Source organism: Salvia splendens, chromosome 3, assembly GCF_004379255.2.
Source record: "Salvia splendens isolate huo1 chromosome 3, SspV2, whole genome shotgun sequence".
Classification (NCBI taxonomy): Eukaryota; Viridiplantae; Streptophyta; class Magnoliopsida; order Lamiales; family Lamiaceae; genus Salvia; species Salvia splendens.
The window spans coordinates 6,356,773-6,381,259 of NC_056034.1; the positions used below are offsets into that span (position 1 = coordinate 6,356,773).

At 40.1% G+C, this 24,487-nt stretch overlaps 3 protein-coding genes across 4 annotated transcripts; 2 read left to right on the forward strand and 1 right to left on the reverse strand.

The window, feature by feature from the left end:
* Positions 1-407: 407 nt before the first annotated feature.
* On the forward strand, positions 408-8,030 carry LOC121794590. The gene is made up of 4 exons (XM_042192817.1): positions 408-1,900; positions 4,858-5,297; positions 5,496-7,107; positions 7,478-8,030. The coding sequence occupies exons 1-3, from the start codon at positions 449-451 to the stop codon at positions 6,982-6,984; spliced, it is 3,381 nt and encodes a 1,126-aa protein (XP_042048751.1). The 5' UTR covers positions 408-448; the 3' UTR covers positions 6,985-7,107; positions 7,478-8,030.
* Positions 8,031-8,712: 682 nt separating this feature from the next.
* LOC121794592 lies at positions 8,713-14,025 on the forward strand. Of its 2 annotated transcripts, none has more exons than XM_042192820.1 (13): positions 8,713-8,837; positions 9,213-9,661; positions 10,306-10,422; positions 10,539-10,731; positions 10,853-11,019; positions 11,111-11,261; positions 11,497-11,558; positions 11,762-11,843; positions 12,277-12,334; positions 12,473-12,573; positions 13,260-13,343; positions 13,434-13,504; positions 13,661-14,025. In XM_042192820.1, the coding sequence occupies exons 2-13, from the start codon at positions 9,348-9,350 to the stop codon at positions 13,785-13,787; spliced, it is 1,527 nt and encodes a 508-aa protein (XP_042048754.1). In that variant the 5' UTR covers positions 8,713-8,837; positions 9,213-9,347; the 3' UTR covers positions 13,788-14,025. The 2 variants fall into 2 exon arrangements, with proteins under 2 accessions (XP_042048754.1, XP_042048753.1); XM_042192819.1 differs by having other exon boundaries at positions 8,719-8,837; positions 11,093-11,261.
* Positions 14,026-14,064: 39 nt separating this feature from the next.
* LOC121794591 (BTB/POZ domain-containing protein At3g19850-like) lies at positions 14,065-17,642 on the reverse strand. The gene is made up of 3 exons (XM_042192818.1): positions 17,329-17,642; positions 16,146-17,249; positions 14,065-14,625 (listed from the first exon to the last, which is right to left on the reverse strand). The coding sequence occupies exons 1-3, from the start codon at positions 17,389-17,391 to the stop codon at positions 14,215-14,217; spliced, it is 1,578 nt and encodes a 525-aa protein (XP_042048752.1). The 5' UTR covers positions 17,392-17,642; the 3' UTR covers positions 14,065-14,214.
* Between the last annotated feature and the right edge of the window lie 6,845 nt (positions 17,643-24,487).

The window sequence follows — 24,487 nt, forward strand, 5'->3', positions numbered from 1 at the left end:
GGTTAGATTGATGCCACGTGTCATTTAATAATGTAGACTCATAATCTATTAGCTTATTCAACCTATTTTTTTTACATTTCTTAAAATTCATGCCTTAATTAAATAGGACTCCTATTGCTAGAAGAGGGAAATATTTTTTATGGATGGAAGTATTTTTTATGGATGGAAGGAGTACTACTATATTCATTTTGAACGGTTGAAGTTAGTGCTACGAATAAAGTAAACAATTTACATCGTGCACGCAGCCTTTCGTGCTAATGTCCAGTCACTAGTAGTAGAATATAATTATAAATTCAAATAATGGCAAATATCACTATAATTAATGACAAAATACTAGTAACAAAATTGATTTATAAATGTAGAAAAAGATAAAAAAGGAAAACAATAAATACAAATCAGTACAGCCCTTACGCATTACCGGATTTATGATTTATGTTAACACACACCGATGGCCGGAATGCCGCCGAAACCCCTATCTCCGCCGGAATGGGATTCCCTAATCGACGATTACAATCTCGACGGCGCCTCCCGCCTCCACCGCTGGACCGGCGGCGCATCCGTTCCGGACCTCTGCCTCTCCTCAATCCTCCGCAAAGACATCCCCATCCAACTCAAGCTCCACATTCTCACTTTCCTCGAGCACCACTCGCTCGAAGATTCGCCCCCTCCGCCGCCCTTTCTACTCCGCCTCCTCGACGCCCTCCGCTCCGTCATCCAGTCCCCCAGCGACCCCTTCCCCCTCAAGGACCAATTCCTCATCTCCACTGCAGCCGTCTTCGTCATATCGCTCTCCGAGGCCGACGAATTCGGCGGCGGCGCGCCGCCTCTCTGTGGCCTCGTCGAGCTGCTGCTGACTATCATCAATCGCCCCAACCACAGCCTCGATCGCCACACGCGCGGCGTCGCGTGCGAGTGCCTGCGCCAATTGGAGCTTGCTTTCCCCTGCTTGCTCTCCGAGATCGCCCCCCATTTGTGGTCTCTTTGCCAGAGCGAGCGCACTCACGTTTCGCAGTGGTACGTTCTGTTGCTCTCCACTGCGGTACTCAATATTGTGAAGCTGAAGCCGAGTGAGGCTAGTATTGCGTCGATTAGTAATGCTACAATCCCTCTGGTCCCGTTCAACCTACCTCAGTTTTTGATAGATAGAGTTGGGGCAGATTTCGTGTGGAAAGAGAACGAGATTTGCTATAAAGAGTTGAGGAAAGTGGTTTCATATTTGCTTGACTGCCCTCAGTATTTAACTTCATTTGGAGTGGTGGAGTTTATGGGTGCCATCATTCCATTAGCTGAAGAATTGGAACTTCAGGCTTCTTTGTTGAGAGTGCAGTTCTCATGGCTGCTATACACATTCAAGCCATTGCTTTGCCACATTTTCTTGCGAATGTATGTTAAGTTTTTGGATTCATTTGAGGGGCAAGAGTTTGAAGTAGCTTCAAGATTGTTGCTATTGTCGAAAGAATCCCATCATTATTTGGTATTTAGGTTGTTGGCTCTTCACTGGATGTTGGGCTTATTTGCTTTGACAGTTGGAGAGGAAGAAGCAAGAAAGAGAAGCATAATTGATATGAGCTTAAGGTTTTATCCTACAATATTTGATCCACTGGCTATGAAAGCCTTGAAGCTTGACCTGCTTGCATATTGCTCTAGATTGCTCTCTGATATTGGAGATGCAAATGTTGTAAAAGGTGTGGAGGTGGATAAGGAGGTGTATAAAGTCAAGCTATTCGAAGACGGCCTTCTTTCAGTATCATCTTTTGAATGGCTGCCGCCATGGAACACGGAAACTGCAGTGGCGTTTCGCACCTTCCATAAGTTTCTGATAGGTGGATCACCACATTCTGACAGTGCTACTTCTTCCGTTTCTGCTCTTACGGAGTCTAACATTTTTGACGCCTTACAGGTATGTTAACACTACCATAATTTTTAGGGTATCTTTCTAGGATCTGTTAAGTGGCTGTTCATTTGATGTATAGTTTTAATATGTTTAAGATCAGCACATATGATGTATAGTTTTAATGGACAGCCTTTATGTGATAATAATTTTGAGCTCTATTTTTCTAAAACTTATTTTCTTAGTTTTTCGGTTTGTACTAAATGTAATGGAGAAGACACAATTACTGCTGAATAGAAAAGTTTTGGTGTGGTTGTATCTTGTATGTATTACTTTAACATTGAGGAGGGAAGCTTTAGTTCTGGTGGAGTTTGCCTTATGTAGTAGTATCTTGCAGCAATCAGATCGAACCTGATCCTTTTACAACTGAATCAGATTCAGCATAACTAGGCACTGATTTTTCACTACTTTTACGCCTCAGCTGCTCTCGGTTAGAATAGAGCACTTGTTCACCCAAGCCTTTTATTAGTTACGAAGTTGGATAAATTTACAATCACTATGCCTTAATAGCTGCATGAAGATTTTTTATTATCTGTCAGTGGAACCGCCTTGTATTCATGTAGCTATATGTCTGTTGTTTTATGTTGTAGAATGATAGCCAATTAGCCACTCATTGCTTTTGCGTGCATGCTGAGGACTTGATGCAATTTTTGGTGTTATATTGAGTCGTTAGTCCCAAGATTTTTAACCCTAGAACATCTTTATATCGCCTCACATATACGTAAAAATTAATACTACATTAGTGGCCGTCAGAATCCCTCAAGAGCCTATTATAATTCGTGCCGCCGCTTACTATTTGCTAACTTCGAGCAAGAGTGTGTTCAAATTTTTAGCTCTCTATTTTTTAACCCTAGAAGAACTGGTGACTCTGATATTGATCGCCCATGCTGTATTTCCACCTTTAGTCATTCTATGCATAGTTCTTTGCAGTATTTATCTTTTAGTTAATTATTTATTTAGTTTATTTTTGACAAGTTTGATTAGGATTAAGAGTCCTTAGTTAAATAGAGTTTTACTTCATTATTTGAGTTGAAGTCTTTATTAGGAGTCTTATAAACAGGTTTATATTTCTCAATTTTAAGCGTGCAGAAAATTAGTCTTGAGTCCAATGATTTTTGTAGCCCTCTTTGGAGGTGTGTATCCCTTTTCAGAGGTGTAGCATTTCCGGAGAAGTTTATCGTTTGTAATTTATTTTTAGTTCAGTTTCTATCCAATTAGTTGTGGTTTCTCCTGTCCTTTGTTCTTTTCCTGCGTTTTTTGGTTAACATCCCCCTTTATCTCAATGAATTTGGTGCGGTGAATGATGGTTTGACACAAAGCATAGACGCCAGGCTCGACAGATTAGAGAAGACGGTCGAAGGTCACACCCGATCGTTTGCTGAGCAGTAAATGATCTCAAATGAGTTGAAAGCAATTTCTTCCACCCATTCTAAGGAACAAAAACCCATCCATATACTACTCGAACATGTCATGCAACGCTTACCTCCCTTGCTATTGGAAGAATCCTTGCACGATGGGACTGACGCTCTTTCATGGCTCGCGTCTGCGGGACAATAATTTCTAGTCAACAGGACACCAATTAAGCAACGGGTTAAGCTCACGCTCATCGGATAATCGCATTATCCGGGGCCAACGGTGCCGTTTGTTCAGACATTACTTCACCGCTCCCCGGCTCTCACGTGAGGACAATTTACCCATGAGATGTTGCTATGTTTTGGCAATAGCACCACCCTACAAGGCCAAGACTTCTCATTGGACGGTTACAACGCAGCCTTCGAAGCACACCTCATCAAACTACCAGGCATCCTCGACCGGGGCAGTGCCTAGTTCTTTTTGGGTGATCTAAAGCCTCACATCTGCTACAGATAAAGGATTCAGGCATCCGCAATTATTTTGAGCTCGTACAGATTTTAAGCGGGTTAACTTCCTGTCTTCGCCAAGCATTACGGTTAGCAGCACGATGGAGGTATCCCACGCCCAGCTGCTTTCCACTGTTCATCAGTCTTATATTCTCTTCGCACGTGATACCTTATCTAAATCTGTTTAGGTTCACAGCAACTTTCGGTCCAGTCCCAACCCACAGTCCTCTCCAGTCTCCAGCTACTGTTTCCGTTTCAGCTTCATCAGCACCAACTCCTTCACCACCGCCACTCCAATGCCGATTTCACACTATGACGGATGAGGAAGTCAGACAACATAGGGCCGCTGGTACTTGTTTCCGTTGTGGCCTTAGCTACAGCCCAACTCACCTTTGCCCACCAAAAACATTGCAAGAGTTGTTGGTTAGTTCAGGTGAAAATACTGATGCGTATAGCCTAATTTGGAACGCTGTACCAGTCACGCCTGCACATCCAAGTTCTGGTGGCTGCAACGCTTCACCTTGGCCATATCTACATCCACCTTGAGGTCAAGGCTGTTTCGACAGCGGGAAAGTTGATAACTTGATATCAATCGTCCATGCTTTATTTCCTGCAGTAGCCGTTCCCTGCTCTATTCTCTGAAGTATTTATCTTTTAGTTGTTAATTAGCTGTTTATTATCTTTGCCAATTTTCAGTAGAGAGTCTTAAGTCAATTAGAGTTGGAGTCTTATAAATAGAATTATGTTTTTTAGTTTTAAGTGAGCAGAAATTTAGTCTCGAGTCCAGTGACTGCTGTAGCCCTCTTTGGAGGCGTGTACCCTTTTCGAAGGAGTTTTATCGTTTGTAATTAATTTTCAGTTCAGTTTCCATCCATTTGTTGTGGTTTTTCATGTCCCCTGTTCTTTTACTGCATTTCATGTTCGTTTCCAGCCAGCAGCCGCTTATCTCTATCAGACTCTCAATGCATATTATGTACATTGCTTGCAAGTTTGGCATCCCTGACACAGATGACCTTACTTTTAATCTTCAATTTTGATATTTTGATTAATGTCAATACTAGGGTGAAGTTTTATGCATTATGGTTTCATATATGTTTTCATTTGCAGAAGAGACTGGTGGACTCAACTTCAGAATTCAAGGGATTGGTGCCAGTAGTTGTTGCATTCATTGATAGGCTCTTGGGATGCCACAAACACCGCTGGTTGGGAGAACATCTCCTTAAAACACTGGATAAACATCTGCTTCCGAAACTCAAGAAAGACTATAACCTGGGATCTTACTTTCCTATATTTGAGAGAATTTCTGAAAATGACAAAGTTTCACCTAGTGGGCTGTTAAACCTTCTGTTGAGATTCATGGTTTTTCTTGTAGAGAAACATGGTCCTGATAGTGGGTTGAGATCTTGGCATCATGGGAGTAAAATTCTTGGCATTTGTAGAACAATGCTAGTCCACCATCACGGTTCTAGCCTGTTTATTGGGTTATCTCATCTTCTGGTCTCTATTTGTCTTTTCTTTCCTGATCTGGAGGTTCGTGATAGTGCGAGGTACACCTTACAGTCTCTTGGCCTAACTTACCGCCTACTTTTGCATGATCCAATTCTAAAACCTCCTTTATATTTAAGGTCATTGTAGTATGAATAACATGGCTAAAGTTTAATCTAATGTAAACATTTTGTTCCTATCAAGTAACTTTATTATGCTACTCATGTTCGCAATATCAGAGATTTCATGGTTATTTTCAGATTTTACCTGAGAATGCTAATTGGCATACCAGGAAAGAAGCTCAAGCACATCCTGAATACAGGGGAACATTTGCCTGGGTTATCTCCATCTACTCATTCTGGCTCATTCTTCAGTCTTCAGTCCACTTCAATTTTTCCTGATCTTAAGAAGTCTAGCAGTATTGCTTCTTGTATATACATTGAACGGGCAACGTCATTACTAGTGAAGCAGTCATGGTCCTTGTCCCTTCCTAACTTTGGCACCAATCCTGGTTTGCCTGGTTTTTTTGATGGCATCAGGGATAATGAACCAGCAGGCGAGGAACAGGTCTTGGAGATAACTATGAGTGGTGATACTATCTTAGAGAATGATTTGCCTCATCAACAAAAGGGGCCTTTACGGGTGATGGATGCAAAAAATTCTGAGATCGTCAATGAACTGAGAAGACATTTTATATCTATTCCTGATTATAGACATATGCCAGGGCTCAAAATTCAGATCTCCTGTAATTTGAGATTTGACTCAGAGCCATCGGTTGATGAAGAGAAGAAATTTACAGCAGCTAATGCATTTGACAGAGAGGACCAACTTCCTGCGTTATATGCTATAGTGCTTACATTCACTTCCTCCTCACCATATGGAGCTATTTCCCCATTTCATATTCCTTTCCTTCTTGGCTCACCACCTAAAAATGATAAACTTTTGAGCCAAGCTGATTCATTAGCTATTGTTTCTGTGGAGAATGGCCACGTAGAAGAAGAGAGCTTTAAAGCTCCTGTGTGTATAGAGTTTGAACCACGAGAACCAATGCCTGGCCTGGTTGATGTTTTCATTGAAACTAATGCAGACAATGGTCAGGTAATCAAAGGACAGCTTCCGAGCATTTCTGTTGGGATTGAGGATATGTTTCTTAGAGCTATTGTTCCAGATGACATTGCTGAAGATGATGTTCCGAGTTACTATGTGAATCTATTCAATGCATTATGGGAGGCCTGTGAGACAACATCCAGCACCGGTAGAGAAACCTTTGCCCTGAAAGGAGGAAGAGGGATTGCTGCTATCAGTGGGACGCGATCCGTAAAACTTCTTGAAGTTCCAGTGACAGCTTTGGTTGAAGCTATTGAACGACACCTGGCACCTTTTGTTGTTTGTGTCATTGGTGAACCACTTGTTGGCATGGTGAAATCAGGGGGCGTGATCAAGGATGTTATATGGAAGGATTCCAGCTCAGATTCTTCATTGGATATAACTTGTTCACCAACTAGTGCTCGAGGGGCCCTTTATCTCAAGTACTTTGGTGATGAAGAAGAAGATGATGGAGGGACTCAAATTACAGCTGCTAGAGAAAACATTGGTTACTGTCACATTTTGATATTTCTTCCACCAAGATTCCATCTCCTATTTCAGCTGGAGATTCGTGATTTTTCAACTCTGGTCCGGATTAGAACTGACCATTGGCCATGCCTAGCCTATGTTGACGACTATTTGGAAGCTTTATTTTTGGAGTGAAGCCTTCTTTGCAACCCTTCAACTGGATTCTGTTTTGATTGACGCTGTTCAGGACTTGGCTTCAAATTCTTTTATTCTTGTTCACTCAAAAATAAGGCATTGTTGAGCATGGTTATGGAACAGGTACTGACACTTCTTCTTTTCAGTTTACTTTGTATATTTGCTTCATATGATGGTCTCAGTTTTCTCTGCTCATTTACTATCATATTTACTTTTTAATGTATCCTATTTCACTTCCTGTTCCTTCTTGCTCTAGTGGCTTTCGATATGATTACTACTCCAGTGCCTACTCAGTGGTTGCTTGATATGCTATGTGGAATTACTGAGTTTCTTAGTCACGAAACGACATAGTATTTCAGAGGAAGAAACACTTAAAATTAGTCATGAGATTAGGAAACATTCTATGCTGCTGATTTGGCCATAAGTTGTTTACACATTTCAAGAAGAAAACAACACTCCACTGAATTACAATATGCTTGTTTGTTTGCAACAGCGTCGCAAGAACACAAGAGTGGGTACATGGATTCTTGGAATTGGGTAAGTACATCTTTGTTGAAGCTACGATTCGGATCCAAAATACACATCCCAGGGTAGCTGAAGATGGCTTAGAGAGCTCTCATTGACACATTATCACGAGTTTTGGAGCATTTGAGGAAACCAACTCGACCCACATCACGTGTTAATATTGGACATCAAGAATCGAGATAGATAATGAATCTGTGGTTCTCTTACAGTAATTTGTACACTATAAGTTGAGATGCAGGAAGGCCCTGGGAACGAAAAAGAGGCATTAACCCGACAAGATGATGGCATTAGTCGAGCATGTTGGAAGTTAATGTGGCCTTTGGACAGAAGATGAAGCTAGATCTCCGTATCCATATGTAAGTGTGCTCCCTTTCCAATTCGGCCTGAACAATCGTTTTCGAGTTCCCACAGATTTTTGAGGTTGTTTCTGTATTTGTTATTCTTTTCGGCAGACTATTTAACTGCACTATTCCTACGCAAATGTGTTTAAATTAAAAATAAGTTTGTGAAAGAAAAAAAAATCAGAAAATCTCAAAGTTATGTATTTAGATTAATAAAAAAAGGTTATGGAGAAAAAAAAGAAAATGCCAAAAAATTAAATACACGCAAATTACCTTGTTTTGATTAAAAACACTGTTTTAACTTTCAATGATTAATTGGAATTTGTCACAATAACACGTCTTCCGATGAACATTGACATTAAAGTTCATGTATTTGTAGATAGTTGAATTAAATGATGGGTTAATATTGTAAAGCTTATAGAATGTTGAACGTATCTAAGGATTTTCGGCCACTACAATTGATCTTTTATCATCTGAGATCTTGATCGATCAATGGTTACATTGATCTTCGATTTTGAGTAACATCACCCTCCCATAAGAGCATCCGCAATGGCAGACTTCTGCGCGGAATTCCCTCAGACATCCCGGAATTCCGTCGCGGACGTCCGCCATTAGGCGTGCCCGCCACGGATACAAAATTGGGCTGAGGACGTCGCAGGTCCGCGGCGTTAAGCGGAATTCCGCGGGGACGTCCGCCATTGCGTCGACTCCCGCGGAATTCCGCTTTATTTCGTTTTTTTTAATGTGGGAATTCTCAGGGGAATTCCGCCACTGTGCAGTGAGAAGTTCGTATGACGTGGCAGTGCAGTGGGAAGTTCGTATGACGTGGCAGGAGGTATTTTTAGGAATTCCGCCGGGACATCCGCACAACTGCGGATGCCCTAACCATGCACCACTCATCTTTTGGGGAAGCCCGTCGATTTGAGTAACATTGCTATTGCGGCCAGAGAAATGTTTCTACAACTAATTTGAATTGAGAGAGATGAGGTACAAATGATTGATTCAAGTCAAATTCATCTATATATTTTATGGGTAAATAAATATAAATTTAAAAAGTGAAATTGATCAACTTGTATCTTAAAATATTTTCTCTAAGATCAATGCTCATACATTAAAAAAAGAAATTGATCAACTTGTATCTTAAAATATTTTCTCTAAAATTCACTTTACTTGCTCATTTTTAGTGTGTAGAGCTACAGCTTACTCTTCTATTTTATTTTATTTTATTTTATTTTATTTTATTTTATTTTATTTTATTTTATTTTATTTTATTTTATTTTATTTTATTTTATTTATTTTTAAATGTTCATGTTATTTTCACGGTGCACTTACAAAAGCCATTTCTGTTTATTCTAAATATAGCAATTAGAAGAAGTGAGGGCAAGTAATCTGAAAAGCGTAGTGTTTCCAAAACCCCAAAACCTCAACAAACCAAGCCCCAAATTGGCGATTTCAGCTATGCCGTGGAACGATCAGGAAGCAGCAAAATAATGATCGATGATGATCCCACAGCATCAGAATCACGGCAATCCACCCGCCGCCGTTGGTAGTATTAGATCCCCACAGAACCACGCCCTCCCTTCGCCTTCCAGAGTTCGCCTCGCTGACATCCTTCCCTACGATGGAGCTCCCATGGCCCCCTACTTAAGGGCCGTGGATGCCTTGTCCACCTCCCTCACGCGCCACAACGCTGCCATCATTGAGCTCGGCTCCGACGATGCTGCCTTGCTCCGCTGCGCCCTCGAGTCCTCCCGCCTCTACTTCCGCACCAGGAAGGGCGGCCGAGGAGTTTATACCTACAGGGCTGGAAGGTTATCTCTCGCAGTTACTACTTTTTTTTGGAATTTAGTTAGTTATTGCCAACTGTTTGTGGTTATTGTTACTTATTAGTGATTGATACTATAATTCTGTTAAATTTCTGAAATTTTTTGAGAGGCTGAGTACTTGAACCGGTTATTTTTTTGGATTTCATGATTGGTGGTCTTTGAGAATTTGGGCATGGCGAGAACAAAAATGTCAATGTGGACTATTTAGGATGCGTTATTTACTTAAGTCAAACTTCTGAAATTGGTTAATTCTAGTGGATGTACACTTCAGAACCTTTTTTATTCTTTATATGCTCTTATTGTTTATCATCTCATTTTACTATAGAATTAAAATCTTCTAGATTCTTATCTTGCCACCGCATATATGCATTAAGATAGCAAGTGTCCAGCCATATTCAAATATGGTAGTATATGATTTATACGTTTTCCGTTTCATTTTCTGATATTCTTATAAATTGTTTCCCAGCAATGAAACCAAATCATTCTCCCACTTTATAGTCAGTTAAGTTAATGTCTTTGTGAATTTCTCAATGCTTGTTTCCCGTTCTGTTATGCTCATCAGACACAGTCAACTTTGTTTATGTTGCATGACTTGTATCTGACATATTGATATTCCAAATTTTGCACAGGCCTCTGGAAGATGTAGATTCATCCCCTCCATGCTTGACTGACATCTTCAGATGCATGGGAAGGGCAGCTCGTGCTGCTTTATGTGCTATATCTAGGCATCTTCAGCTGCGTAGCGAGTAAGCATAGTGTCCCTATCTCTCCCTCCATTTTTTTTCATTTACTGTTATTTGCGCCACAGTAGCATTTTTTGTTTTCTCTTACTAGCATATTCTTGAAACCTTTCTATTTTCAGTGTCTTCAGTCACTTGCTCGATGATAGCCCATTGCCTGCTGGCGAGCTATCTTCATCAATTCTTGTTGCCACATTTTCCCAGGTATCCTCGCAACAAGGGAAAATTGCACCTGCGGGAGGAAAGCATGCTTCAAATTGGGAAGTGGAGAAGGGTTTGTTAATGCTGATATCCTCAGATGCTCCTGGCCTTCAGGTATATTTCTCATCTTTAATGTGCAATTGCAATTATTGGTTACTTGGTCTGGATCTTCCATGCATCTGTTAAAATCTAGACATTCTTCTTCTACATGAGTTATTCATTCTTCCGACCATAGGTTTGTGACTCCAATGGGCGTTGGTACCAAGCAGATAGTAGCTTGTCTCCTGGGGATCTTTTACTGCTTACAGGAAAGGCTCTCAGCCATGCCACTGCCGGACACCGGCCTGCTGCTTCCTATAGGGTCATCTCTGATAACTCTCTGATCCCACATTGTGGTGGAAGGTAAATATCCTGGAAGTTGTTTTGTTGGTAACACATGATTTGCTTTACGAGAGGGCTGACTGTATTTATCCAGGACATCACTGGCATTTAGGCTACTGCCACAAAGCAATGCAATTCTGGATTGTACACCAATTGCAGCAGCTGGGCATGTGATTCCTCAAAGCTATGTGCCAATATCTGTAAGCCAGTTCATGGATGATCTCTCCGCCGAGGAAGACATATTGTGTAACCGTGCTGATTATGTAAGCCGTTCTATGAAGACTCCTTGATGCGTTTAAATTTGCGTGACAAATGACTTAGTTCAGTTCAGTTACTTCCCCCTGATTTAATCAAAGTGTGACTTCTTTAGGATGGGTTGGTTTCTTTTTTCAATTGCCTATAGTTTGATACCTCTAGATCAATTTTCTTGAAAATGGTGTAGTTTGAGGAAAGCATGTGATGATATCTATAATCTCAGTTTGGATCTTGCTTCAACAGGTACCTGCAGATAATTTGAATAGGGAGCCGTCACTAAGAAGTGTGCTCTCAGATCCCATATCGTAAGTTAGACCACCTTGCATCGAATCTACTTCTTTCATTACTTCTTATGCGGTTCATATCTAATATACATATTGTATTAATCTATTTTATGCTGTGCCAAACATTTCTCCTGTCTATCAAAATCATGATGGGTAGATATTTTGTTTTCACTGTATAAATCTCTTTTCTAAATTTTCTGTTTTTGAAATCGACGATTCTCCAGTGGCTCATACCTTGAGGATGCTACACTAGTTTCTTGTGGACATTCATTTGGTGGTCTTATGCTGAGAAAAGTGATAGAAACTGTAAGTGGGGACAACAATGTCTTATCTCTCCTTTCCTGGTATTCTATTGCAAAACCTGAAGCATCCGTCACTTGTGTGTTGCTTGTGTTCTGAAGTTACATTTACAGTTTAAACCAAACAGTCATAAGTGGGGCGTGTTATGTCTTAGATGCAATCCTATAGAACAGGCACTAATCTTCTTAGCTGTAGGCAGATAAATTTCTTAGTTAGACCACACCTTATCTTCTTAATGAAAATATTAAGCTGATGGGAAAGGCTGAACTAGACTTTGAAAAGTTTTAGGCATGAACTATTGGACCAATGAGCTCATTCTGTTTCCATAATTTCTATGCTAATATTTGTTTCCAGTTTACTCTTTCTATTATGCTATATGCTTAAAATTATTTGGCTTACACTTGTGAATTGTCGTGACTCAGTTTTTGTGCCATTACAGTCTAGATGCACACTCTGCAATGTAGAAATCGATTCTGGGTCATTGATCCCTAATCACGGTATTGTACTCTCTCTCTTTCCCATGGAATGAAAACTACAAGGAAGAAGCCGTGTGCATGTTCTCTGAAATTTCTCCAGTTTAGGCTGCTTATGTTCTTTGTTGGTTTTAATGATGATTGCCTCTGATGTATTTACAGCTTTGAGAGCTGCAGCTGTAGCAGTCAAGCAAGAGGATGAACGCAGACTATTCCATAATGCAGCTCTGCGGAAACGTAGGAAAGAAGCAAACGAGCACAGGGTAAATTTTGTAATTGCTTTCACTAACATTGTTTGTGTGTGTAGTACTTGAAAAAGTATCATGAATAAAAGAACATAACCAATTTAAAGTTTTAAACTTCAATTGCTTAATTTTTTGGCCAGAACTCCAATTTGTCATGACATTATATGCGGTTTTATATCATGACTCCTTAGTTATACCTTTTAAGCTGCAATGGTATTATTTTTTTATGGATACTCCCTTGCAATAGCTACATTATAAGCCTTCCACCTTTCTTCCTAAATAAACTTAAAAGAAAGTTGGATTTCGACTTTTAGTCCCAGTCCTGTCTTAACAAACATAAAAAGAGTTGATCTAGCTATCAGTTCATTTAATGTCTTGAGGATTCTTAGCAATTCCTGTAAGTACAGAGGCGTATAATTGTATTATTTTTACAGTTCAGGATATATGTGAAATATTTTAGATGGATATTTCATTTTCCTAGAAGGTATATGATCTTTACAGTATAAATGTAGGTTTGCCCTCGATTTTGGACTTTGGAAATGAGTTATCTTGAGTTATGAGTCTTCTTTGCCTATCTTTTCCTGCATATTTTGTCATTAATTTTGTTGGGGTTTACCATAATTGACACCAAATCCCCATCACCTCCTAAAAAGAAAATTGGCAGAATTAGGTTTTCTTATCTGATGCACTTTTCCCAACTCCAGGAAAATGGTGATATTACTCCAGAAAATGGATCGCATAGAGGTGTACAATATCCTTTCTCAGTTAATGAAAAGGTTATTATCAAGGTAAACTATCGAGTCCGCTTGTATCATCACTTATGTTTCTTAATTTCACTTACAAACACCTCACTGAAGATACCATGCAATATCACGCAGGGCAACAGGCGGACACCTGATAAGTTTGTTGGCAAGGAAGCAGTGATAACTTCACAATGTCTTAATGGCTGGTTAGTTGCATAGACAACCCCTATAATCGTGATTGGTTTATTTGATTCAGAACCAGGGCATATTTTTCAATTACTCTGATAGGACCCTTGTTAATTAATTACATGGTGTTTTATTGATTCTTTGTGGTGATTGATGTTGTACTGCATTTTATGAAGGTATTTGCTTAAGATTATTGAGACTGGAGAAAATGTCCGCCTACAGTACCGGTCCTTGAGAAAAATGACAGGTTCCAACGATTCACAGGACAGGTGTGTATCTGAACCAGTTCAGACCAGCAGCTGATGGTAGAGATATAGCATGGAGGAATATGTCCTCTCTCATCTCAGAGTCTGCATATGTTACATAGTAATTATTTCGTTGAATGCTCTAGTTTAGAGGTAGAGATAGATAAAGGGGAGTAGCCTTGTAGTGTTGTGTAGTTCCATGCTGATATCAGCTTTCCTTTGTTCTCTGAAGAGGATTCAGACGAACATCGCTATCCCACCTTAATGGAAAGTTGATCACAAGTTCACAAGAAAAACGAAGATTGTGTCGTTTTGCTGTCTTGCGTTTTCTTGGATGAAAATCAAAACTATAGGTGGCATTCAAAAAGAATTTACAAACAGGATTACAATTTTTTCAAGTGGAGAGATTCTGTTTCCAGAAAACAAAAAGTAGCAAACAAAGGGAAGCAGTATGTAAATGTATAATAATGTGTATAGGAAGGGGGTTAGCACAATCTGGGAAGTGGTCTATTATGTTGAGGAGCAAGCTTCACCATTCTTGCCATCTGACCCTTCATCTCTCTGCACACTTTCTCCAGCTCCACCACTCGCCACTGCATCCTCTCCAGGTTCGTCTTCATCTCCTCCTTGTCTTCGCTCGAGCACTCTGTCTCAGTCTCATTGTTTTTGTACACCACCAGCTGATGATCTTTTCTGCCAAAATTGTGATCTTCAACCACAAACTCAATGTTTTCACTTGGAACGTTGCAACGTTGACAAGATAGTGCTTGGATCGCGATTCTTGGAGGTATCCGAGGGTTCTTGGCCAAGTCCTTGCAGGCTTCGAGGCTTAGCTTCTCGTAGTTTAGACATCTGCACAACCTTGATCTCTCCTCTAAGGAAAGAGAGGGATGAGCCTGCATATAAAAAACACGTTATTATATCTTGGATTAATTACCTAATCAATAATAATTAGGGGGGGTGCATTCGGGTTTCGGTTCGGTTTTTTGCCAAAACCGAACCAAAACCGAATTTAGTTCAAAATCCAAACTGAACCGAACTCGAAAAACCAAAAAACCAAAATCGAAAAACCGAAAACCGAACTTAAAAAATTGAAAAATCCGAACAAAACCGAAAAACCCGAAAAAAAAAATCGAAAAACCTGAAAAAAATAAATATAATATAAATATATATTTATATATGTGTATTTTATTTTATTTTATATATACTAATAGAGTATTTATATATAATATAAAATTAATAATACATATAATATATATTATATAGTAGAATATATTAAAAGAATATATATATTATATATAATATAATATATTAAATTAATAGAATATATATATAATTCGGTTTTTTTCTTCGCCCAAACCGAACCGAACCGAAAAACCGAAATTTTTTTTATTTTTAAAACCAAACCGAAAAACCGAAAAAACCGAACCGAATTTCAAAATTTCGGTTTGGTTCGGTTCGGATATTCAGTTTTTGGTTTTTTTTCTCACCCCTAATAATAATGGTTCATTTACCGTGTCACAAAAATTTGTCATGACTAAGCAAATTGGCCGGTCACAGATGCAATCAATCTATCGAAAACGTCCAATAAATAAGAAACTATGTAACGTGACTCTATTGTCTTTATCTATGGAAGATCAAGCTTGTATAATACCTACCCCTCACGGCATGCTAAATAAGATTCAGGCAGTCAAAGACATTAAAACCCACACAATAAAAAAAAATAGTAACATATACAAAGTATATAAAATAGCAACTATTTGTACTAGGAAACAACGAGTAGTGTCCCGTGATACTACAAATTGTATATATCAATTCTTAAGTATGTACCGTGCATATATTGCTAATACAATATATACAACTTGTTTAATTAGACAAAATAATAAAATAGGAGGAATATAAGGCAATGCTACTATTAATGGAGTACTATTATACTTACAGGTTTTGGTTCCATTGCTGACAAACAAAAAGCTGCTGGCAGATTTTAATTAGTGGACGACAACATGAGTCATGGAATATACACACAACAACTAAGGACAAAACAAATCTATTCACCTCACTAATTAATACATGCACATCCTGGCAGAGAAGAGAAGAGAAGAGAATAGTTGGGCTTAAACACAACTCACTCAAACATTTGAACCTTAACCAATGGCAAACAAAAACTCAAAATTTCTCCAACTTCAAAAAATTCGAAGTGGTGACATATTTTTGGGGAAGTCAGCCATATTAGTGGGTTTCAAGAGAAATAATTCAAAGTCAGTAAGTCCCTTTGTCTTGTATGTCAATGTTATGCATTTGTTTGTGTCCCCAGCCATCCCACACCACAAATTCCACTTTACTCTATCCAACTCACACAAACACAGATTGATGTAATCATGAAGAAATGAAAATGCTAATTAACAATATTAATTACCTGAAGATAGATATCAATTGCTCTATAAACATGATCAAAAGAATCCCTTGCACAGTCAGGCAGGCTCTCAGCAACAGCAAGAAACTTAGGCAATTTGAGGGAAGGATCAGGCCCAATCTCCCCCAAATACATATCAATCAGAAACCCTAATTTCACCATCCTCTCCATCGACATGTCTTCATAGTGATACACAAACAATCTGATCAGCCTCACCACCAAATTCACATCATACACCCCTCCTCCGACGCCGGACACCAGAAGGTCATCCAGCTTCGCCTGATCGAGCATCCCTCCAATCAGCCGCTCCAGCGCCGCTCTCCTCTCCCGGCTGATCCCGAGCCCCGAGACCAGCTTCAGCACCCAAAAAAGCCCCCTGCAGGAGAACCCACTCCTCCCAATCACCACCACCCCGTGCACCGCCGTGTCAGCCAGCCCCCCGTACTCCGCCGGAACAGGCCTAATTCCGCCGCCGTTGGTTTTCAGATATTGCAGTAGGAATCTCGTGATGACTAAATTGCTGTTTTCGGCTCCGTAAAAGCCTAATGCTTTAAGAAAATAATGTATGATTTTAGGGTTCAAAGTTGCCATATCTAGGAACCACCACGCATAAGGTTTCCGAGACGACGGAGAAGCAGAGCTCCGAGCAGTGTCGGGGGAGGACGAGGAAGAGGAGGATGAGACCGAGAGGAAATTGACGTGTGAATTCTGAGCGATCTTTGCTAGAAGAGATGACACGAGCTTGTCGACAAGGCCGCAGGTGTGGGCGTAGTCGAGGAAAGGATCACAGCTCTTGAGGCTGGCAACGACGTCGTTCCATGACCAGTGGAAGATTTCCTGAAGGAATTGCTCGGTTTGAGCTAAGAGATTGAATGGCGATTGCTTCTCCGTCATGCCTAGGAAGACTGCGCAGCAATGCAGGAGGGCTACGTTGGAGACGTTGATGGATAGGGTGCCGTTGTTGTAGCAGAATCTGGAGACTAGTTCGAATCCGGCAGCGCCACCGGGGAATTCGGCGATGTCGATGCCGGAGCTCCTGATCTGAGTTGTTTTTTTCTCTTGCTTCACTATCTTCCTCAGCTTGCCGGAATATTTGGATAGAATCCTCTGCGAGAAACAAAACCTTGTTTATATGTATACATAGAGAGAGAGAGAGAGAGAGTTTCACTTGTTCATTACTAGTTACCTCGGAGAGGAAGAATGTGTGTTGGCCATTGATGTGAATTTGGAGATGGCACATTTCTGACATGGTGGGAATCTGCTTTGCATTAAATGATGATTTTCTAACTTGTAGTTGTACAACTACAAGCTCACCTATATATATATATATATATATATATAGATTGGTGATTGTGTTAATATGTGTGTGTGTGTGAGGTGCTCAAGGCAGATTTTTTCTGCAACATCAGGAGCCAGTGGAGCTGTGTATGGTATAAATATGGAAAGTGATGCATTTATGACATTCTTGACGGTTTTTTTTTATAAAAAATTTATACTAGTTTGTATTTTATGGCCCTACTGTTTTTTGTATCATTGTAAAATGAATTTGTTTTGGGGATAGGGTTGAATTTATCGCCCAAATCTGTGGTTTCTCTTTCAATTCCAAGTGGATAGATAGCGTTTCAGATTATCATCAAAGGCTGGGATAGTTGACTCAAGGAGAATTAAGGTTGCTACTTACCTTAAGGCAAGGATCGAACCAAGGCCATTTAGTTAAAGATGGACGAATCCATGTCACTCGACCACACCCTTTAAGTTTTGCGTTACAGAATATGATGATATATATACCAACTAATGAACCATAATTTGTGAATATCATTAATTAAAACAGACTGTAGTATATGTGATATCATGATATGTAGGGAATTTGTATGTCATGGGAAGATAAATACGGAAAGAGTAGTAAAATATGATAGTATTCCCTTCGTACCCTAAAAATAGGACTTTGGGGTTGGCATGAGTTTTAACACGGAATTGATAAAAAAAATGAGAGAAAGAAAAAAGAGAAAATTAATTGAAGTAGTTTTAGTGGATAATAAGACCCACTTTATTAGTTGTACGTATATGTATGGCGAAAAAGTTTTTCAAAATAGAAAGTGGACTGATTTTGCCGGAATGACTAAAATGACGAACGAAAATTATTTTTAGGATGGAGGAATTATATTTTTTACCCTTTTCTGCTATCTGCATATGCACTGAACATATATACAAGAAAATGTAGTGAAAGTTGTAAATTATATATAGACAAATTCTGTAGTCTCAAAAAGGCTGAAAGTGTAATTGCAAAATTGTTGTGAAGCAGCATCGCATTTATGATGGTCACTTGCTTTGTCACTATGTGGAAAAGCACCTCTTGAACATGTGAAACTTAGGAAGGGGCCCTATAATATTTATTTGGATTATTTTGGGTCCAATTTCCAACTCCATTCTCCAACTTATTGTATTTTTATGCTCAACTGATTTATAACTTTCATGTTACATACTTATATGATTATCATTTCCTTTTGAACTTGTTACTCAATTTCTATTTGGATTTATGTTAATGTGAAAGTTCAGTTTTATGTATTACTATAAAAATACAGCTCATCAAAATATTTTTCAGGCGAACAATATTGAACCATCTTGTTCTGCAATTTGGGATGATTTTCGTTTTCAAATTTTAATATAATAGTATTTCAATTAATTGATAATGAAGCATATATAGTGATACAACCTATACGATGGAAGCCTCAACATCAGCCCAACCAGGCAGCCCGACATGCGACTCCGCCAGCCTAGACAGCATCGTGCAGCCCCGCCCATCGCCTGCTCGGTCATCACAAGCCACACAGATTCTTGATACTTTGTGGGACGATTGTGATAAGGAAGATTGACATGCCTTTTGTTTTTTTTTGTTAAGCATATATTAATGTAATCTTTTCTTTTATTGAGTGTTAGATTTTGTCATTTTTTTTCGAGTCGTATAATCGAGATTCGAACTGCATAAAGTTTAAAATTCTTGTAAATTAGAATTCTTTATAGATGATAGTCATTGAGATATAATATCCAAAATTTTCTCAACTTCTATTCTCTCCAAATTTTGGACTAAAACCCTAGCACCTGACTAGGGTTTCAAATTTTCTTTCTTGCAATTATCGATGGGCGATCTCATGGCCTATAATATAGTTGTATAGGCATTGGCGGACACACTTGAGACCCACAAGGAGCTCAAGCCTCTACCATGAATTTTCTTGAATATTATTCTATAACGTTATTGAATATTTGAAATTTCTTGTAAGTAATTGTATAAAACGTCTATATATTAACATATCATAGAAAAATTCTCCTTTCAATTAATATTTCGAATTCAAAATTTAGAAAATATAGTCCCACCAAAAAACTTTATACGTCCACCTCTAAATATAAGTGATGGTGATGGTAATTATATAATGTCTTTGTATAGGTGATGGTGATGGTGATGATTTTCAAGTGGTTATTGCTTCAGAAAATAAACTCGAATTTAAAGGGAGGTCGATTGGAATATCCAACAATTAATGGGCCAAAAGAATCACAGGAATAAATCACCAATTACGCGTATGTTCAAAAGGTAATTAATTTATGTTTAGATCTTTATTGTATAGTGCCTTTACATGAATTAGATTCCATCGATGGGAATATACATATTAATCATTTCTTGAGGTCATGTCTTATTTCTTTTTTAAATTAATCAATAATGAAAACACATAGTAATAATTTTGTTTGGTCTAAGAAGAAACCAGTAATTATGCTTTCATTTGCCCCTCAAATCAGTATCCATATTATTATTTCATCAAATCATAAAAGGACTCCCTTTTAAATTGTCAAATTCAAAATGAACGGCTTTAGAAATTTCTAGAAATAGAGGACAATTGACAGAAATGTACTAGGAAATAATAAAAGAAATTTATTATGGCCCAATTAAATGTATGTTTTTATAAATAAAAAAAGACCCGTGGAGAAACATACTACCACTTTAATAAATTAAATAATTCCATCAGTTGGACACAATCAAAAGGGAAGTCGGAATAAAATAATTGATTGAATTTTACGCGTCTGAATTTATTAATGGACTCGTACCAGTAATTTAGGTTTAATTGTTTATTTGTTGTTTTCCCCCCCTATAAACATATTAGTACAAAATATTAGCCACTTTTATGGTGATGATACAAATATAGCCCTTATGAATCATGATTGGACTTTAAAATATCAAGGGTGTATTTAGTAGCCACGATTAGCCTTTAAATAAAACCGGACCAACATAAATTGATTGTGCAGTAGTCAAAATTACTACTAAAAACCAAGGCTCGTATTAATATCTCAGCATGTGCTATTTTGACTCCTGGATGGGTCTGTGCCACTGCCGGCCTAGTCTATGAATTGTCGAACATGATCCACTGTTTGTAGTTTATAAATAGAGACAATACCTCTAGCTATGTAATTTTGGATTATAATTGAAATTTGATTTTCTCTTTCAAAATCCTGATTAGTCTTATGTTTTGAGGGTTTTGGATTAGGCTTTGTTGTCCGTGAACTCAGATTGTCCTAATGTGTCATCTTAAAACACATTCCAAATTACTCATTCACCAACTTGTATTAATTAGTGATTTAGAGAGGTCCCTTAGGCCATTAGCAATGGGGCGCCCTATGACGCGCCCTATGAATTTTCATTTTATTTGAATATTTAAATAACAACAAAAATTGAGAAAAAACTTCATTTCATTTATAGAAATTAATACATTACAATACGAATTAAAAAAATACGCAAACTCAGCGACGGCAGTTACGGGCCCACATTTCTTCAATCATGTCGTTCATGAGCTGAACATGGTCTTGTTGGTTGCGCATTGAGGTCTGTCTAGCTAGAACCTCGTTGAAGCCCGACTGTAATAATCTAGCGGGAGGCTCGGTCGCCGTGCTGGACGAGCTAGATGCACCGTCATCATCGTTCTAGTCGGTGATGCTCCCACCCTCATGCCCAACCATCATGTTGTGCATGATTATGCACGCATACATGACATCGGCGATGACTTCCTTGAACCAGAGACGAGCCGACCCCTTTACAATTGCCCACCGTGCTTGGAGCACACCAAATGCCCGCTGACATCTTTCCGTGCCGACTCCTGCTTTTGCGCAAATAAAGCCATCTTCTCACCAATTGGGCAGCTGATCGTCTTCACAAAAACATGCCACCGTGGGTATATGTCATCGGCCAAGTAGTACCCAATGTGGTATTGGCGGCTGTTGGCAGTGAACTCGATAGCCGGGCCGTTGCCATTGCATTGCTCGGTGAAGAGGGTGGATGAGTTGAGGACGTTCATGTCGTTGTTCGACCCGGCTACGCCGAAGTAAGCATGCCAGATCCAGAGCCGATGGTCAGCGACAGCTTCAAGGATCATCGTCGGGTGGCTGCCCTTGTATCCACTTGTGAATTGGCCTCTCCATGCCGTCGGACAATTCTTCCACTGCCAGTGCATACAGTCGATGTTCCCTAGCATCCCAAGAAAGTCGTGCGCCGTCTCGTGCATCTTCTTCAGGCCCTAGCAATCAGCGGCAGTCGGCTTGCGCAAATATGTGTCGCCGTAGGCCTCCACAACTCCCCTACAAAATCTCTTTAGACACTCCCGGCCTATTGTCTCCCCGACGTGGAGGTACTCATCGAAAATGTCCGCAGTGGTGCCGTAGGCCAACTGACGGAGTGCAGCCGTACACTTTTGCAATCGTGTAATGCCGGGTATGCCGACGCCGTCTTCCCGATACGTGAAGTATTCATCACGTGATGACAACGTCCGGACAATGCTTAGAAAAAGGTAACGCGGCATTCTAAACCGACGGCGGAAAACAGTCTGTCCCCACCGTGGTTGATCGGCAAAATAGTCTGCAATCAGACGTTCGTGAGCTGCCGCGTGGTCGTGTCGGACAGACCTCCGACGTCGAATAGGCCTGTGGATCTGCTCCGCTGCCGCCGCCGCCGCCGCATCGCGCTGCAGTTGGGCTAAGCATTCCGCCATGGCCTCTTCAACGGTTGCATCTAAGGCTTCCGAGGTGGCCGAGGTCGAACTACCCGACTCCTAGGAGCTAGAACTAGTGGCGTCATCGTCGTGGTTCATTTTGGTATTTGAGAGAGGTAGAAATGTGACAGATGAGCGAAATGAGAGAGGTGCGATGTTCGTACGAACAAGTGAATGAGAAACGATGTTTAAATAGCCATCGAAAACGTGTGTCATCGTCCCGTGACCATCGTCCGCCTATCCTGCAATGGGGCGCCCGATGGCGCGGACGATGGCCTATCATCCGCCGATCCCACAATGACGCGGACGATAGGCCATCATCCGCGACGTAGGGCGAGCCCTATGCATCGGCCGCGGACGTAGGGCGCGGACGATGGCGGCCACCCACAATGTGGGCATCGTCCACGCCCGAGGACGATGGACGCCATCGGGCGCCTCATTGCGGGTGGCCTTAAAGCAAAGAGTGAACAACACCAAATAACCCTAATTTTTGCTTTTGTTGCACCAATGACCCATAACAAAAAAAATAGCATCAGAGGGGTCTAACAAAATATATAATTACAAATGAGTTTTTTTGGATGATAACACCCCCAGGCCCTAAAAGGACATTTTTGTCAAATTACTCACAATGATGACGCCTCCGTGCATACAGCCTGACACAACAACATATGATTTGACTTAAAGTTGAGTGAGCCATCATTTTCTTACTTTTTACATTTCTTTACTAGAGATGATATGTTGCACGTTTTTACTTATCTATTGAAATTTACTTATTTTTTAAAGTTTTCCACTTTTCCTCATTCCCCCCCCCCCTTCCACTGCTGCACGTTTCTTTCATCATCCTATTCGTTCTGACGTGGTTCTTCTTTCTTAAACTAATTTTCCTGTTGAGCTCAATGATTCATTCAACAAATTCCCCACAGTTGAGACAAAACTGAGCACAGTAGTCACACTCACACCGACACCAAAATTATCTCTACATAATAGTTTAAACAAATCCAAAACCAAAGAATATTCCTTCACGCAAAGATATCCACCCTCAGACGCAATTCATCGAACACTTGGCGCGCATCTTTAATCATGCCACAAACACAATAAAAATGCAGAAGAGCATTCATCACATTCAAAACCGAACCGAATCCAGATTTCAAGACGTCGGTATGAACTCCAATCCCAGCCCGAATCTCCACTAAACTGGAGCAAGATTTCAGAACCAAAATGAATGTAAATTGATCGAAAATGAAGTTGTGATTCTCAGCCCTCATGCGTTTGAACAAAAGGAGGGAATTTCCGGGATCGGAGATGATAGAATGGCAACGGAGCATGGTGTTGAACTTGTAAAGATTGGGGCTTATTATCTGGTTGAAGATGGAATTTGCGTAATTGATATCCTGCGTAGAGACTTGAGCGAGAAGCTTGCTCAGTGGGAATGGGATTCGGTCGAGACCAGTCTTCACCATCAAACAGTGAATTCGAGCAGTTTGGCGGATTTGATGGCATGATTGGAGAAGGGAGATGAGATTATGGTGGTGAAAGTCTAAGGAAAGTGCGGAGAAGTGGTGATGGAGGATGGAGAGCCGAGTAAAAGAGAGAGTTCAGATGGAGAATGTGTTAAATATTAGAGCATACACATCCGTGCTCTTGCCAACGAGCATGGATGTGGGTCCGGTCCCACTTTTACTCTATGCTCTTAGGCAAGAGCACAACACCTGCATTCGTGCTCTTCCGCAAGGACAAGCTGAAGGAGCCCACCATTCTATTATTCAATTTAAATAAAAATATTTCCACAAAATTAAAATGCATTAAAAATACCCGAAATAATATTACAAATTAAATTTTTTTTAAAAATTACATAATTAAAATACTTAAAATTAAAAATTACATAATTAAAATCCTAAAAATTAAAAATTACATAATTAAACACCTAAAAATAAAAATTACCCCCGTGGATGACTATTCATCCGTCTCTACCCCCAATGTTCTTTGGAGACCCCGTATCACCACCACATGCGATCGAAGTTGCTCGGGGGTCATAGTTGACCTATCGACCAAATTGAGTTGGGCCAAAATCCCACACAAGGAGTTGGTGGGGGGTTGAGGTGGTACATATGGAGAGGGAGCGGGTTCAGAAGCGGGGGCGGATGGAGTCGCGGCGCGACGGCGGTTGGCTGCCGCCTTCTTCCTTCCTTGCGGCCGGCGTTGGGAACTGCTCGGGTCGGCGTCGGGGCTACCCAAGTTAGCTCCGGCAAGTTGGTTAGCCACATCCTCGGAGTCGGCGTCGGATAGGGATACCGACCTCGTCCGTTTGGAGGAGGAGCT